General features: G+C 42.5%; 1 protein-coding gene across 2 annotated transcripts in view; it reads right to left on the bottom strand.

The window, feature by feature from the left end:
• LOC136866194 (ATP-binding cassette sub-family C member 4) overlaps positions 1-13,351 on the bottom strand; it is a 371,709-nt gene that overhangs the window by 252,569 nt on the left and 105,789 nt on the right. For both annotated transcript variants that reach the window (XM_067142938.2, XM_067142939.2), the window contains exon 4: positions 85-219. In XM_067142938.2, the coding sequence (XP_066999039.2) occupies positions 85-219 (135 nt within the window). The remainder of the gene's footprint in view (positions 1-84; positions 220-13,351) is intronic.

Here is a 13,351-nt window from a genome sequence, read left to right as displayed (position 1 = left end):
CGCATTTCATTGAAAGACATACATCATTTGATTATCCCAAAGAGAAATTTAATAACTTTTGTATGGAATATATTTGATACTTACCTGAGAACAACGTTGTCCACTACAGCGACCATACCATTTAATATGAGTGGCACCAAGGTGGTTTTAACTATAGCCCGTAGGAGACTTGGCTTTTTGCCGACTGCTTTTGCTCTTAGTACTTCTGCATTCCAGTGCCTGCAATACACAATCTTAGATTTTGAATTACGTGATCATAAAGAACAAAAATATTCTCACATCAACCTGTATGCATGTTAAATTGGTCATTAATAGCTTTCTGTTCATAATAAAACAAGCTCCAACCCTCATGAGGTTGGTGTCATTGAAGGAAATTTAAATGAAACAACTCTGAACTGTTGAACAGTATAACTTTAAAATATGTAGGCCAGGAAATATACACCTTAAAATTGGAGATGGAGACATTGGAGCTGTCTGTAAACAGGTCAAAGTGTACATGAACCTCGAAACAAGAGCCGGTTAGGAAAGAATAGCTGAAGTACAGAAATTTCCCAAAGAATATAGGCTAAACAAGATGGATAGAATTCAGAAAACTTAGCTTCATCTAACCAGCATGAATGAACCAGTTAGCCTGAAGATGAAGCCATCCTACTAGTAACAACTTTTGGTCAAAAATAAATAAATAATGATGCTCATACTCACATTGGATACTGTGACACAGGCGCTGGGTATCATTCTCAGGAACAACATTCATTCAGCAGAAGTCCAAGGAAAAAGGCTGGACACTGACCTTCTGGAGCAAGGTTCAACTTTGAAGTGGCAACAGTTTGGATATGTAGCTGAACATGTAGTAGGACATGAGACCAACAAATGGATCCCTAGGTTGTCCACCGGAGACCATTTATGAGGAATATTAGAAGACCCCAGAAGAGATACTTTGATGACATAGTAGCCCGCCCCCTAGTGGACTTAACGGAACTCAGAACCGAAAATAAGCGAACTTTACTGAGTGTGAAAGGTGGCAGTCCGCCTCTGTGGTGTAGTGGTTAGCATGATTAGCTGCCACACCTGGAGGCCCGAGTTCGATTGTTCGATTCCTGGCTCTGCCACGAAATTTAAAAAGTGGTTCGAGGGCTGGAACGCGGTCCGCTCAGCCTTGGGAGGTCAGCTGAGTAGAGGAGGGTTCGATTCCCACCTCAGCCATCCTGGAAGTGGTTTCCCGTGGTTTTCCACTTCTCCAGTCAAATGCCATGATGGTACCTAACTTAAGGCCATGGACGTTTCCTTCCCTCTTCCTTCTCTGTCCCTTCCTATCTTCCCATCCCCCCACCAGGCCCCTGTTTAGCATAGCAGGTGAGGCCACCTGGGCGAGGTACTGGCCCTCCTTTCCAGTTGTATACCCCCGACCCAAAGTTTCCCGCTCCAGGACATTACCATTGAGACAGATAACAGAGGCGGTAGAGTTGGGATCCCTCGCTGAGTCCGAGGGAAAAACCAACCCTGGAGGGTAAACAGATTAAGAAAGAGAAAGGCGGCTGAGAAAGCAAAGATGGAATGAGCTGTTTTTGTATATTTGTGTATAACGATACCGTAACTGTGTAGCTAAGGTGGATTCAGTGTGTTGTATACTTCACTACATAATTGGTGGCTCCGACGTGATTCTCTGACGAACGTGCGTAATAAACATCGCAAAGTGCTTAAGTGTAGGATACCGTGTAGGCGCAAGTTTTTGCCGGTTTTTGCGGTAAAGAAAACAAGTCATTTTGAAGAGAAATTCATTTTTGGTCATTCAAAATATTGGCCATGGGCTCCTACACACTTCGCCCATCTTTCAGGTAAGTAATGAATACCATGCCAGAAAAATTGCTTGTCTTTTGCGGCAAACCATTCGTCGAGCCATTTCCCAACTTCCTCGAAATTGCTGAAGTGCTGCTCTGCGTGCGCGTGCCCCATTGATGCGAAGAGGTAATAGTCAGATGGCGCCAGGTCGGGGCAGTACGGCGGGTGCGGAACGAAGTTCCATAGAAGCAATTTCAAGGTGTCTTTCACGGGTTTTGCTGTGTGAGACGGCGCATTGTCATGTAACAAAATCACTTTGCCATGTATTCTGGCCCTTTCCGGTTGTCTTTTGATCAATGCATGATTTAAATGATCATTTGTTGGCGACAGCGTTGTGCATTAACGATTTCGCCGCGCTTCTAGAGTTCATCATCCAGTAACGCCTGCAATTGCTCGTCTTCGCACTTTTGTGGTCTACCAAAGCGCGCACTTTCACATTGCAATCACCACATTTAAATTGTCGAAACTATGTCTCACATGTTCTAATCGATGGAGCGTGTTCACCATATGTTTCTGCCAGGAAACGGTGACTTTCCACAGCATTTTTCTTTTGATTAAATAAGAAAAGTAATGCGTGCCACAAATGTTCTTTTTCAGGCACAAAGGTCGAGATGATCACTGAACGATACAACACAGACGCTAGGCTAGTATTTGGCGGACTCAGCTTACGTGTGTTGATAGGTCAATGTCAGACGAACAAACTGGCGTACTGGTATGTGTCAAATTCATTCGCTGCGTATTGTTCGCTGGGACCATCTCTTAGTGAAACAGGAAAATACTTATGCATACACCTGGTAAGTGTGAAGAACAATGGATGAAAACAACACAATGGGTACGCCGACGGCAAATGAATCTCATTCAGGACACATATGATGGGTTAAGCTAAAAAGGTAAGCATCATGATCCCTCATTTCTGGATAGAAAAAACGGAAATATGGTTCTTTCAAGTGGAAGCTCAGTTTTTATCTCAAGAATTACACAAGAGGACACTAAATTTAACTACCTCGTGTCTCAGCTCGAACCTAAATATTTGGAAAACATTTGGGACATCATTAATAGTTCGCAACTGAACAAATATTCTGCGGCTAAAGAACGCCTTCTAAATATTTTCAAGGAAAGCGAAGGTAAACAAATAAAATGGTTGGTGACAGACTTAAAATTAGGCGATCTGGAGCCTAGTCAGCTTTTAAGGAAAATGCAGTCGTTAGCAGGCGTGAATGTTTCCGAAAGAGTGCTTCATACCTTGTGGCTTGAGAAATTACTGGACTCTATCAAACATGTTCTAATCGTATCTGATGACAACTCGAAAAAAATCGCAATTTTTCCGACAAAATCATTGAAATGAATCCCTGCACTAAACTTTACAGTGTAGAAAATAGCGGTACTGATGCGTCCGTAAGTGACGATGCTATCACGAAACTCTCTGCACAGATAGCCTCCCTAGAGCAGCAGATAGCTTAAATTCGCACTTTTATAGGCCCCGCAGTCGAAGTTCGAGCCGAAACTGAAGCAAAAAGAAGTACGTTCCAAACGGAAAGTACGGATACTACCACTTCAGATTTGGCAATTAAAGTGCTTCCCTGACAAATGCAAGCCTCCATGCTCGTGAACAAGTTTGGAAAACAAACAGCAAGCTCCACTACCGAAAATAGTAAGGATTGCTGTAAATTCCGTTTATTTGTACGACGTGACAAAAACACGGGTTTGCACTTCCTAGTGGATAGTGAAAACGATGTTTCAATAATCCCGGTCACTTCCAGTAATAGAACCTGTGACCCAGATTTTAAATGATTTGCAGCTAATGACACAGAAATCCCAACTTATGGACTTAGAACACAGAATATTGATTTGGGACTCCGTCGACAATTCCAATGGCCTTTCGTAGTAGCTAAACTTGACAAGGGCATATTAGGTACTGATTTTTTGAAGAAGTTCAACCTACTAATTGACTTAAATAAAAAAAAAAAAGTTAATTTATGGCGAGACTAAACTCTCTGTCATGGGTGAAGTAACAGCCATCACAGCTGACAATGTTGTTAGCACAATGTCAAAAGCCCCAAAAATTGCCGATCTGTTATCCAGTTACCCAGATTTAACGAAACCAAATGTACTACCCACTCAAATCAAACACGATACTTAATACTTCATGCCAATCGATGGTCAACCAATATTAATGCAAACCCAGGCAGCTGGATCTTCGGAAGATACACATCGTTAAATAAGAATTCCAGTTTATGCAAAACTGAAATTATTCGACCATCAAAGGCGCAATGGCTAGTCCTCTCCAACTAGTCTTCAAAAAGGATGGAACATTCCGAACACGTGGTGATTACAGACGACTGAATCCACAAACTATCCCAGACCGATATCCAGTTCCTCGGATTGAACATTTTGAACATATTTTGAGGGCTAAGAAAATATTTAGCATGCTCGACCTCTCCAAGGCATATTTTCAAATCCCTGTTGCAGAGGAAGACAAAGCGGTGGTGGTGGTGGTGGTGGTGATTATTGTTTTAAGAGGAAGTACAGCTAGAAAACCATCCTCTATGTAACACTAATTAGAGGGGAAAATACGTAGGTGGATCAAAAGGTTAGTTGCACTAATGCGCCGCAGCAGCGCGCTGTGTGTCGCAAACGTGGGCACAGCGGAGAAAGGGACAGACATTGCCCACACCTCTGTTAGGCAGGTCGCTGTGGTGTCTCGTCTAGTATTGTGGGAATAGCAGCCAAATGCAATGGCGCGTCAACTGGACGTTCACTCCAAAGATGAGGTGCGTGCGACAATCCGATTCCTATGTGCCAAAAAGAAGAATTGCACGGACATTCCTCGTGAAATTAGTGCTGTGTATGGGGAGCAGGCCATTTCCCGGCAAGGTATCGTAAAGTGATATCAGCAATTCGAAGCCGGACGCACGGATATCACGGACAACCATCGCGAAGGCAGGCCCGCAACGTCCAGGACCCGTGCAAAGGTCAACAATGTGAATGCGATCATTAGACAGAACCGGCGCATTAAACTGAGAGAAATCGCGATGCAGCTAAACATGTCGTATGGCAATGTGTTCGCCATTGTTCACGAGGACCTTGGATATCGTAAGCTGTGTCAAAGATGGGTCCCGCGTCTTCTCACCGATGAGCACAAGGGACAACATTTCCAATCCTCCCTGGTTTTTTTGCAACGCTATGCCGCAGACGGCAACGGGTCTCTACTGCGAATCGTCACAGGCGACGAAACGTGGGTCCACCACTTCACCCCCGAAACGAAGCGAACATCAATGGAATGGGTGCACCCCTCATCACCACAACGAAAGAAGTCCAAGGTTCATCCTTCAGCCGGTAAGGTTATGGCGACAGTGGTCTTTGACATGGAGGGTTTGCTGCACGTGGAATTCATGCCGAAAGGAACGACGATCAACGCGGCGTCGTATTGTCAAACGTTGCACCGGTTGCTTACAGCGATTAAGGAGAAGCGCCGGAGGAAATTGAGCGCCGGTGTGATTTTGTTGCACGATAACGCAACACCTCACAAGGCCCACCAAACGAGAGAACTGCTGCAGCGTTTCACGTGGGAGGTCTGGTAACATCCACCTTACAGTCGCGACCTAGCGCCATGAGACTTTCACCTGTTCGGTAAGCTCAAAACGGAGCTCGGTGGTCGACGTTTCCAGACCGATGAGGAGGTGAAGGCCGCTGTCTCTGAGTGGTTGCAGAACGCTGGAGAAAATTTCTATGCATCCGGCATCGACAAGTTGGTTGTGCGTTCGCAGAAATGTTTAGAGTCTCTTGGAAACTATGTGGAAAAGTGACGTTACAGTGTATGTCGTTATAGTCGTGTTGCTGTTGTATAGGTGGTGTAATAAATGGCTATAACTGGGAAGTGCAACTTATTTTCTGATCTGCCCTCGTAGAAGATATTCGACACTTCGAAAAATGGTATCAGTCAAAGGAAGACAAGGGCCGCAAAGGGCGTGAAAATTGAAGACTCCATAGGCCTCAAATGCTCTAATATCACCGGGGTCGTTAAAGAACAACAGTTGAACAAATCAGGTCGGATAGGATAGACTGAATGTTTTGAACTGAATTGAATTTATTGATGATTTACATGCCAATAAGGCTAAAGCCTCTTTATATAGCATCTACGTATAATACCCCAAGTTGAAAGCCCTTGGACCCCTTTTAGTCACCTCTTATGACAGGCAGGGGATACCGTAGGCGTTATTTTACCACCCCCACCCACAGGAGAGCAGAGGAAGACAAGCCTAAAACCAATGTTATTACTCCGTTTAAGTTATATGAATTTAATGTGATGCCATTTGGACTCCGTGATGCACCAAGCTGTTTCCAACGTTTCATTAATGATTATTTAGAGACCTAGACTTTATTTTTCCATATCTTGACGACTGCCTAATTGCTTCAGCATCAGTAGAGGAACATCGTGAGCATCTTAAGATTGTGTTTGAGAAGCTACATGAATTTGGCCTCCGAATTAATGTTTTCATGTCTGTATTTGGTATACAGCAATTTGAATTTTTGGGACACTTAATCACCACGGAAGGCTCCAGATCCTTACCGGATAAAGTGGAAGCGATTGTTGACTACAAACTACCATGGGCGCCCATATGACAGTTTGTAGGGGACTATACCTGGGGGTATGTAGTGTTTTGGAAGAAGAATGGCGATAGAATTACACCCACGGTATCCCCTTCCTGTTGGTGGGGGGCAGTACTACCACTTCTATGTAATACTTACTTTTAAATAATTTTCTTGAAAGAAAAACATCTGACTACCTTAGATTTTTGCCTTTCCCTGAGAGCTAGTGGGGGGCGGACCCCTTGCTCCCGGGCATGGGCGCCCTTGCAAACTACCACAGGCAGTTCATGACATTCGTGTATTCGTAGGTACAGTTAATTTATACAGACGATACTTCGATGCAGCAGAAACGCAGTCTCGTTTGCATGCTTGTCTGAAAGGTGCTAAGCAGAAGATATGCGACAAATTAACTGGACCCCAGAAGCTATCACAAAATTTGAAAAAAGTAAGCAGGACTTGGCAAATGCAGTACTGCTTACATTCCCAGACCCAACATACCAGCTGGTCCAGGCAGTAGATGAAAGTGACTTTGCAGTAGGAAGTGTCCTGCAACAGTATGATGAAAAAGGATGGAAACCTATTGGGTTCTTTTCGAAGAAGCTAAGCGATACACAGAGAGTGTATAGCACCTATGACCACTAACTGTTAGGAATCTACCTCTCTGTCAAGCAGTTCAAACATTTTCTCGAAGGAAGAGACTTCATAATATATACGGACCACAAACCACTCATGTTTGCACTCCCACTTTACAACAAACATCCAGCACATTAGCGGCAAGGACAATATCGTTGCGGATAACCTGTTACGGACTGAATCTATGACTGTCATCGATTATGACCACTGATCTCTATACATGGATCGCTGATGGCAGGTCTCCGCTGCAGGAGAAAGTACGCCAAGTTGAGTGCGCGGTTCGCCAGGTTGGCGTACCCAACCTAGAGCTCTCCTTATGGGGAAGCAATGATAATATAGTCAATTTTAAGTCGCAATTAATGGCGCATTGGAATAATTAAAAATATAGAGACATGTTCACTCAACGCATAAGGACATTGGGATCACTGACACGTCATTCCGAGGTCACTAAATCACCGGGATAGCAATAAACATGAGTGTATAATAACGGCCGACAAATATTAACTTAGGTGCTGAATACATGCAATTAGCGATCGGTAACACAATACGAGTGAAAATCAGTTTCTGGAAACATTGCTGTAAATTGTATACATGTATGCCACGAAATTATGCATTCTTAAAATGATGTACCTATAAACGTAGCTCACTATACAGGCCTAGACATTCGTAATCGGTGCTTGATAATGAATTTCTGTTTCCTGTTTCCATGAAATAACGCGCATATTATCAAATTAAAATATCAGTGAAGCAAATGTACACATTTATAAAACCAGCAAATATTCAAAACTTGTCAATATATTACATTACCTGCAGCTTAATTTACTATTACAGACCTCTTTAATTAAATTCAGCTAGCAAAGCGATATTGATAGTCATCATCAGATATATGTGACACCAGTTAAGAGTCCCAAATACCACGAATTGTATAATGGGATAGCCCCAAATACCCACCACACTTTCCCTTCTCCCACCCATAATTATTACTGATGTAAATAAGGTCTAGAATTCCCCCAGACTTCATTTTCTAAGATTGTTGTAAGGTCACGTCAATTATTTCATCGAAACCGTCAGTTTAATTACGAGAAATAAAAAAAATATAAGTAAATTTTTACTTGCAGTTAATGTTCAGTAAAATTGAAAACAGTTGGCTGTACATCACTTCTAAGGTGTACAGTTTGTCCATTTCTATCAAAACAGTCTTCCTCTAAGTGATCCGAGCAGAGAACAGCTGTTTTAGAAGGCTCCCAATTCTCCCGCCTGATACTCCTAATCGATGATCTTAGATGTTCGGGTCTCGAGAAAGGAAACCTACAAAAATTAATTGCCATTTTGCTCCCGGAATATGCGAAATAAGATACAATAAACCTAAAACTCAAAACACTACCCTAGGAAGATTCTTATGTGCAGTATAAAACTCCCCGATGAAATGATTTCTCCTTCTACTGATCGGTTCTGTTTGTACATCCATAAGCTGAACACTGCGGTATGTTAATACCCCGTAGAATGTTTCTTCATTCATATTTCAGATAAACACATCATCATCATCTGCCGGCCTTTTCCCTCGGGCACAGCGAGGGATCCCACCTCTACCGCCTCAAGGGCAGTGTCCTGGAGCTTCAGACTCTTGATCGGGGATACAACTGGGGAGAATGACCAGTACCTCGCCCAGGCGGCCTCACATGCTATGCTGAACAGGGGCCTTGTGAAGGGATGGGAAGATTGGAAGGGATAGGCAAGGAAGAGGGAAGGAAGTGGCCGTGGATTTATGTTAGGTACCATCCCGGCATTCGCCTGGAGGAGAAGTGGGAAACCACGGAAAACCACTTCCAGGATGGCTGAGGTGGGAATCGAACCCACCTCTATTCAGTTGACCTCCCGAGGCTGAGTGGACCCCGTTCCAGCCCTCATACCACTTTTCAAATTTCGTGGCAGAGCCGGGAATCGAACCCGGGCCTCCGGGGGTGGCAGCTAATCACGCTAACCACTACACCACAGAGGCGGACTCAGATAAACACATACATATTTAAATTGAATCTTGTAATCCACAAGTATACTACAATGCAACGAACCTAAATTCGTAAAATACACTACTATTTACTTTGCAATAACAAAGCACAGAACACTCGTGGAACTACAATCAAGAGGCCTGGCGTCACTGAACTAAGCATAAACAAAGCAAGCGCGCTCCTCGTGGTCTACTGCACCGTGCGCTCACTGCCATCTTACTGCGCCAGTCATCTTCTATTCGGCTTACTGCTACCCAAGCTACCAGCCATCCAGGTATAGAGATCAGTGATTATGACACTGCCGCTGATAGCCAACGTCATGAGAGGGAACTTAAACAACTTCAAGAGGAAAGTCAGTTACTCGTGTTCAAGAGCTACACCCTGCCTTCTGGAAAGACTGTGGTGTGATACCTCAACAAACAACATAAGGCCAGGACGAATAGAAATGCATAGTGTGACGACTTCTGCTGGTCGATATGTTCCTACACTACGTGGCGCTGGTGTAGATAGATATTGATCAGCTATATCCGAACATGTGATTCTAAATGAAGTCTGATGTGACCTTATTTGGAATTTGTAGTTTAAATAAATGATTTAAAACCGTGTATTCATTATTGTGATGTTTCAGGACTCTGCATTCTGTTTACTGACCGATGACTGTGTTTATGTGCCATCTGTGTTTCGTTCAATTTAAGATATAATGTTCCTTGTTTTGAAAGTAATGTGTGAAAAATACGAAGGGAATTTTTGCATTTAGTAATGAATTAATGACATTACTTCTGAAATTGGTTCGTCAGTATCTTAACGAATATCTCAAACGTGTATGTGTCCATAGAGCTAAGTGATCTTTCATTAATTCACCATGAAATCAAACTCAGTTGCAATTATCAATTATAACCTTAAAAATACATGTTCAACTGTTAGTGTACATGTTACGTAATATAAACTTATTAAAACTCTGCAGACACCTACATGATTGTTACGTACCGGTATGACATACACATTTAATTCCTACATAACTACTTAATTCATATGTTAACATGCTCACCTTAATGAATCTTACCAGCACTTCACCCCAACAGTCAATTAACTAGACACCTTGGACATTTTCCGGATATGTTCTGCGGTCGCACGAGCTTGCATTCCTTCCCTTACTTCTCTTATTCGGAAACAAAATCAGCATCGTATGTAATGGAACATTAATTTTTGTACCAAGTCTTGAGCATGTTCAGTAGAGCATCCAAGTCCATGAGAAACAGTAATTGGAGGTAAACTATCCAGGCATTCTTGAAATATTTCTCCCCATAATGCATCTTATACACTAGGATTTCTCACAACAACTTCCTCTACATGAGAAAACATATATAATAATTCATTAGATGGGTAGATGAGATAGTCGGATGAGTTACATTATTCTTGTAGACTTATTAGTGCTGAAAACGGACTGTCTTTTACCTCCTCTGAATTCTTTTGCAGAGAACCAATACATGCTGTACAGTCTGTCATTTTGGTTGCATCTTTAACAATATACCCACAGACGTGACGAATAACATTCATTTTTGAACTGGTGAAAGGAGCTATTTGTTTATCTTCCCAACTTGATAATGGTGGCTGATCAAAGGTAAGCTTGCTGTAACTTTTTCCTGAGCTGTACTTATGATTTTGGCATTCTCTTTGACAACAGCGTTTGCTATGGCTCTAATCTGACTGAAAAATGATGTTGAGGGTACTATCACTTAAGGCAGATCTTGACGTGGGGTAGCCTTCGACCACTTTGAGAACAGGGTGGGATTTTTGGGGATGAAAAAATACCGTTTTTCATTCGAATGTTTGTCGTAACCTGACTTGCAACCCGGGACACAGCAACTTGTAGGCATATTCAACAAGCGGTATTACATTGAAGCATTATGCCACAGTATACGTCCTACTTCTCAATTGCTTAATATTTTCAGTTCACGAAAAGTTAACACCAGATATTTTGCACGTATTAAACTGGAGAACGTATAGAACTACACCGAAAAAGACCACAAACTGTTTATACACCTCAATGTTAAACTGACAAAAAGCGCGCGTACTTGGACTTTTTATCGTCAGAAGCGCTGCAGGTGGCGGGGAACATGTACACCATGTCTGTTAACATGTGATTCAGAGGGATTCGTCACACTACTAATTTCTATTCGTCCTGATAAGAACATACATTCCAAAAGAATTTCGCAAACAAATCCTTCTTCAGATCCACAACATGGTGCATCTAGGCATAAAACCTACTGTTGCGCTCATGACTTCCAAGTTTATCTGGCCTGGTATCAAGAAAGATGTCAGAAAATCGACACCAGCCTGCATGGGATGCCAAAAAAAAAAAGACATAAAAATTCGCCAGTCAGCCATTTTCAAGAACCTGATGAGAGGTTCAGCACTGTTCATATAGACATTGATGGCCCTCTTTCACCTTCTGATGGCTGTCTCTACTGCCTCACATGTATAGGTCGTTTCACCAACTGGATGGAAGCAACACCAATGCAAAATATAACAGCAGAGACGGTAGCAAAATCATTTTATGATCATTGGGTGACGCGGTTTGGAGTCCCAGCAAATCTAGTTACTGACTAAGGCCGACAGTTTGAAAGTCAGATCTTTAAGAATCTTTCTGAATTATGCGGTGTAAATCTTAAACGTACGACACCTTATCATCCACAGAGCAATGGTCAAGTTGAACGTCTGCATCGAACAACAAAAACTGCTATCAAAGCTCACAACTCCATAAAGTGGACAGATACCTTTCCGACTGTGTTGCTAGGTCTACGCGCATCACTCTGGGAGGACTCGAACAGTTCAGTTGCGCAAATGGTGTATGGCACGCATATTAGGCTTTCTGGTGAATTCATCGATAACTCTCAAACTCAGATTGAATCAGAAACTTTTGTCTCCAAACTTCAGCAGCACATTCAGTAACTCAGACCTGTAGAAGTTAAACACAAAACTTCCCGAAATATGTTAATCCATAAAGACTTGATGAAATGTACTCATGTATTTCTGAGAATCCATAGCGTGATAAAACCTTCGCAATCCCCATATGAAGGTCCTTTCCAGGTAACTGCCAAAACTGGTAAATATTTCACGGTTACCATAAAAAATAAATCTGTGAATGTCTCCATTGATTGCCTGAAACCAGCCTACTTCATAGCAGCAGATGGTGAGACTTCTACAAATCGTCATGAAAAAGGACAAGGTGACTTGCAAGGACTCTTCCCCCCTGATGGATCAACGACGAATTCCCAGGACAAGAACAGCAAGGATAAAGTGATAACAAAAGCACGTAGTGGAAGGATAGTCAGGTTTCCCACTCGCTGTCTAGATGATGTATATATTTAATATTCTTGTAATTATGTTTATATTGTATGTGTGTTGCTGGAGGGGCGGGGGGGGGGGGTGTAGGGTACCCTCTAGTGGACTTGACTGAACTCAGAACCGAAAATAAACGATCTTTGCCTAGTGAGAAAGGTGGTAGAGAAAGCAAAGATGGAGCGAGCTGTCTTTGTATATTTGTGTATAACGATAATTGCGGTGCAAAATTAAGGTGGATTCAGTGTGTTATGTACTTCACTATATAATTTGTGTATTTAACTACATACAACATCATGGAAACACAGACGCTCAATAGTATCAGGAAGCTCAAAATCAAAGGGAGTGGAAAAATGCGGAAGGAGAAGAAGAAGAAACAGCTCATGCCAGACAGTTATTCGACCCCATGGCATCTTATAAAATGTATGGCAATTGAGAAGATATTAAATATCATCACCATCGTCATCATCATCATCAGCATCCTTTGCTGAACAGTCAACGTCGAAGTCTTTGGTTTAAAGTGTTTAAAGGGTTTCGAGTTCTATTCTGGGGCAGTTAATTCCTCTGGGTCGTGGACTGGGTGTTTTTGTCTGAATAAACACCTGTTTATATATCCACACAATAGTAACCCATCCCTCCACACAGAGTTGGTGTCAGGAAGGGCGTTCGGCCGCAGATCAGGGCCAAGAATACATGTTCACACAGTTGGTGACCTCACTAGGAAAAGATAATAACTTACGTACTTAAGGAAGCTTACCATTACTCCCTCATTACAAACGAATCTAGAGATTTATATATACACTGGCGGAAAATGAAATTCCAAGAAGTTCTGCTAGGTAAACGAAATTCGAGACGCGTGTTTGCATCTGAAAGATGACGCCTATGCAAATTTGCGTGCTAGTCGACGCTAGTAGCACCACTGTGACCTTGCAAAGCACGTT

Source organism: Anabrus simplex, chromosome 3 (genome assembly GCF_040414725.1).
Source record: "Anabrus simplex isolate iqAnaSimp1 chromosome 3, ASM4041472v1, whole genome shotgun sequence".
NCBI classification, from domain to species: domain Eukaryota; kingdom Metazoa; phylum Arthropoda; class Insecta; order Orthoptera; family Tettigoniidae; genus Anabrus; species Anabrus simplex.
This window is presented reverse-complemented; position numbering and strand designations above follow the sequence as displayed.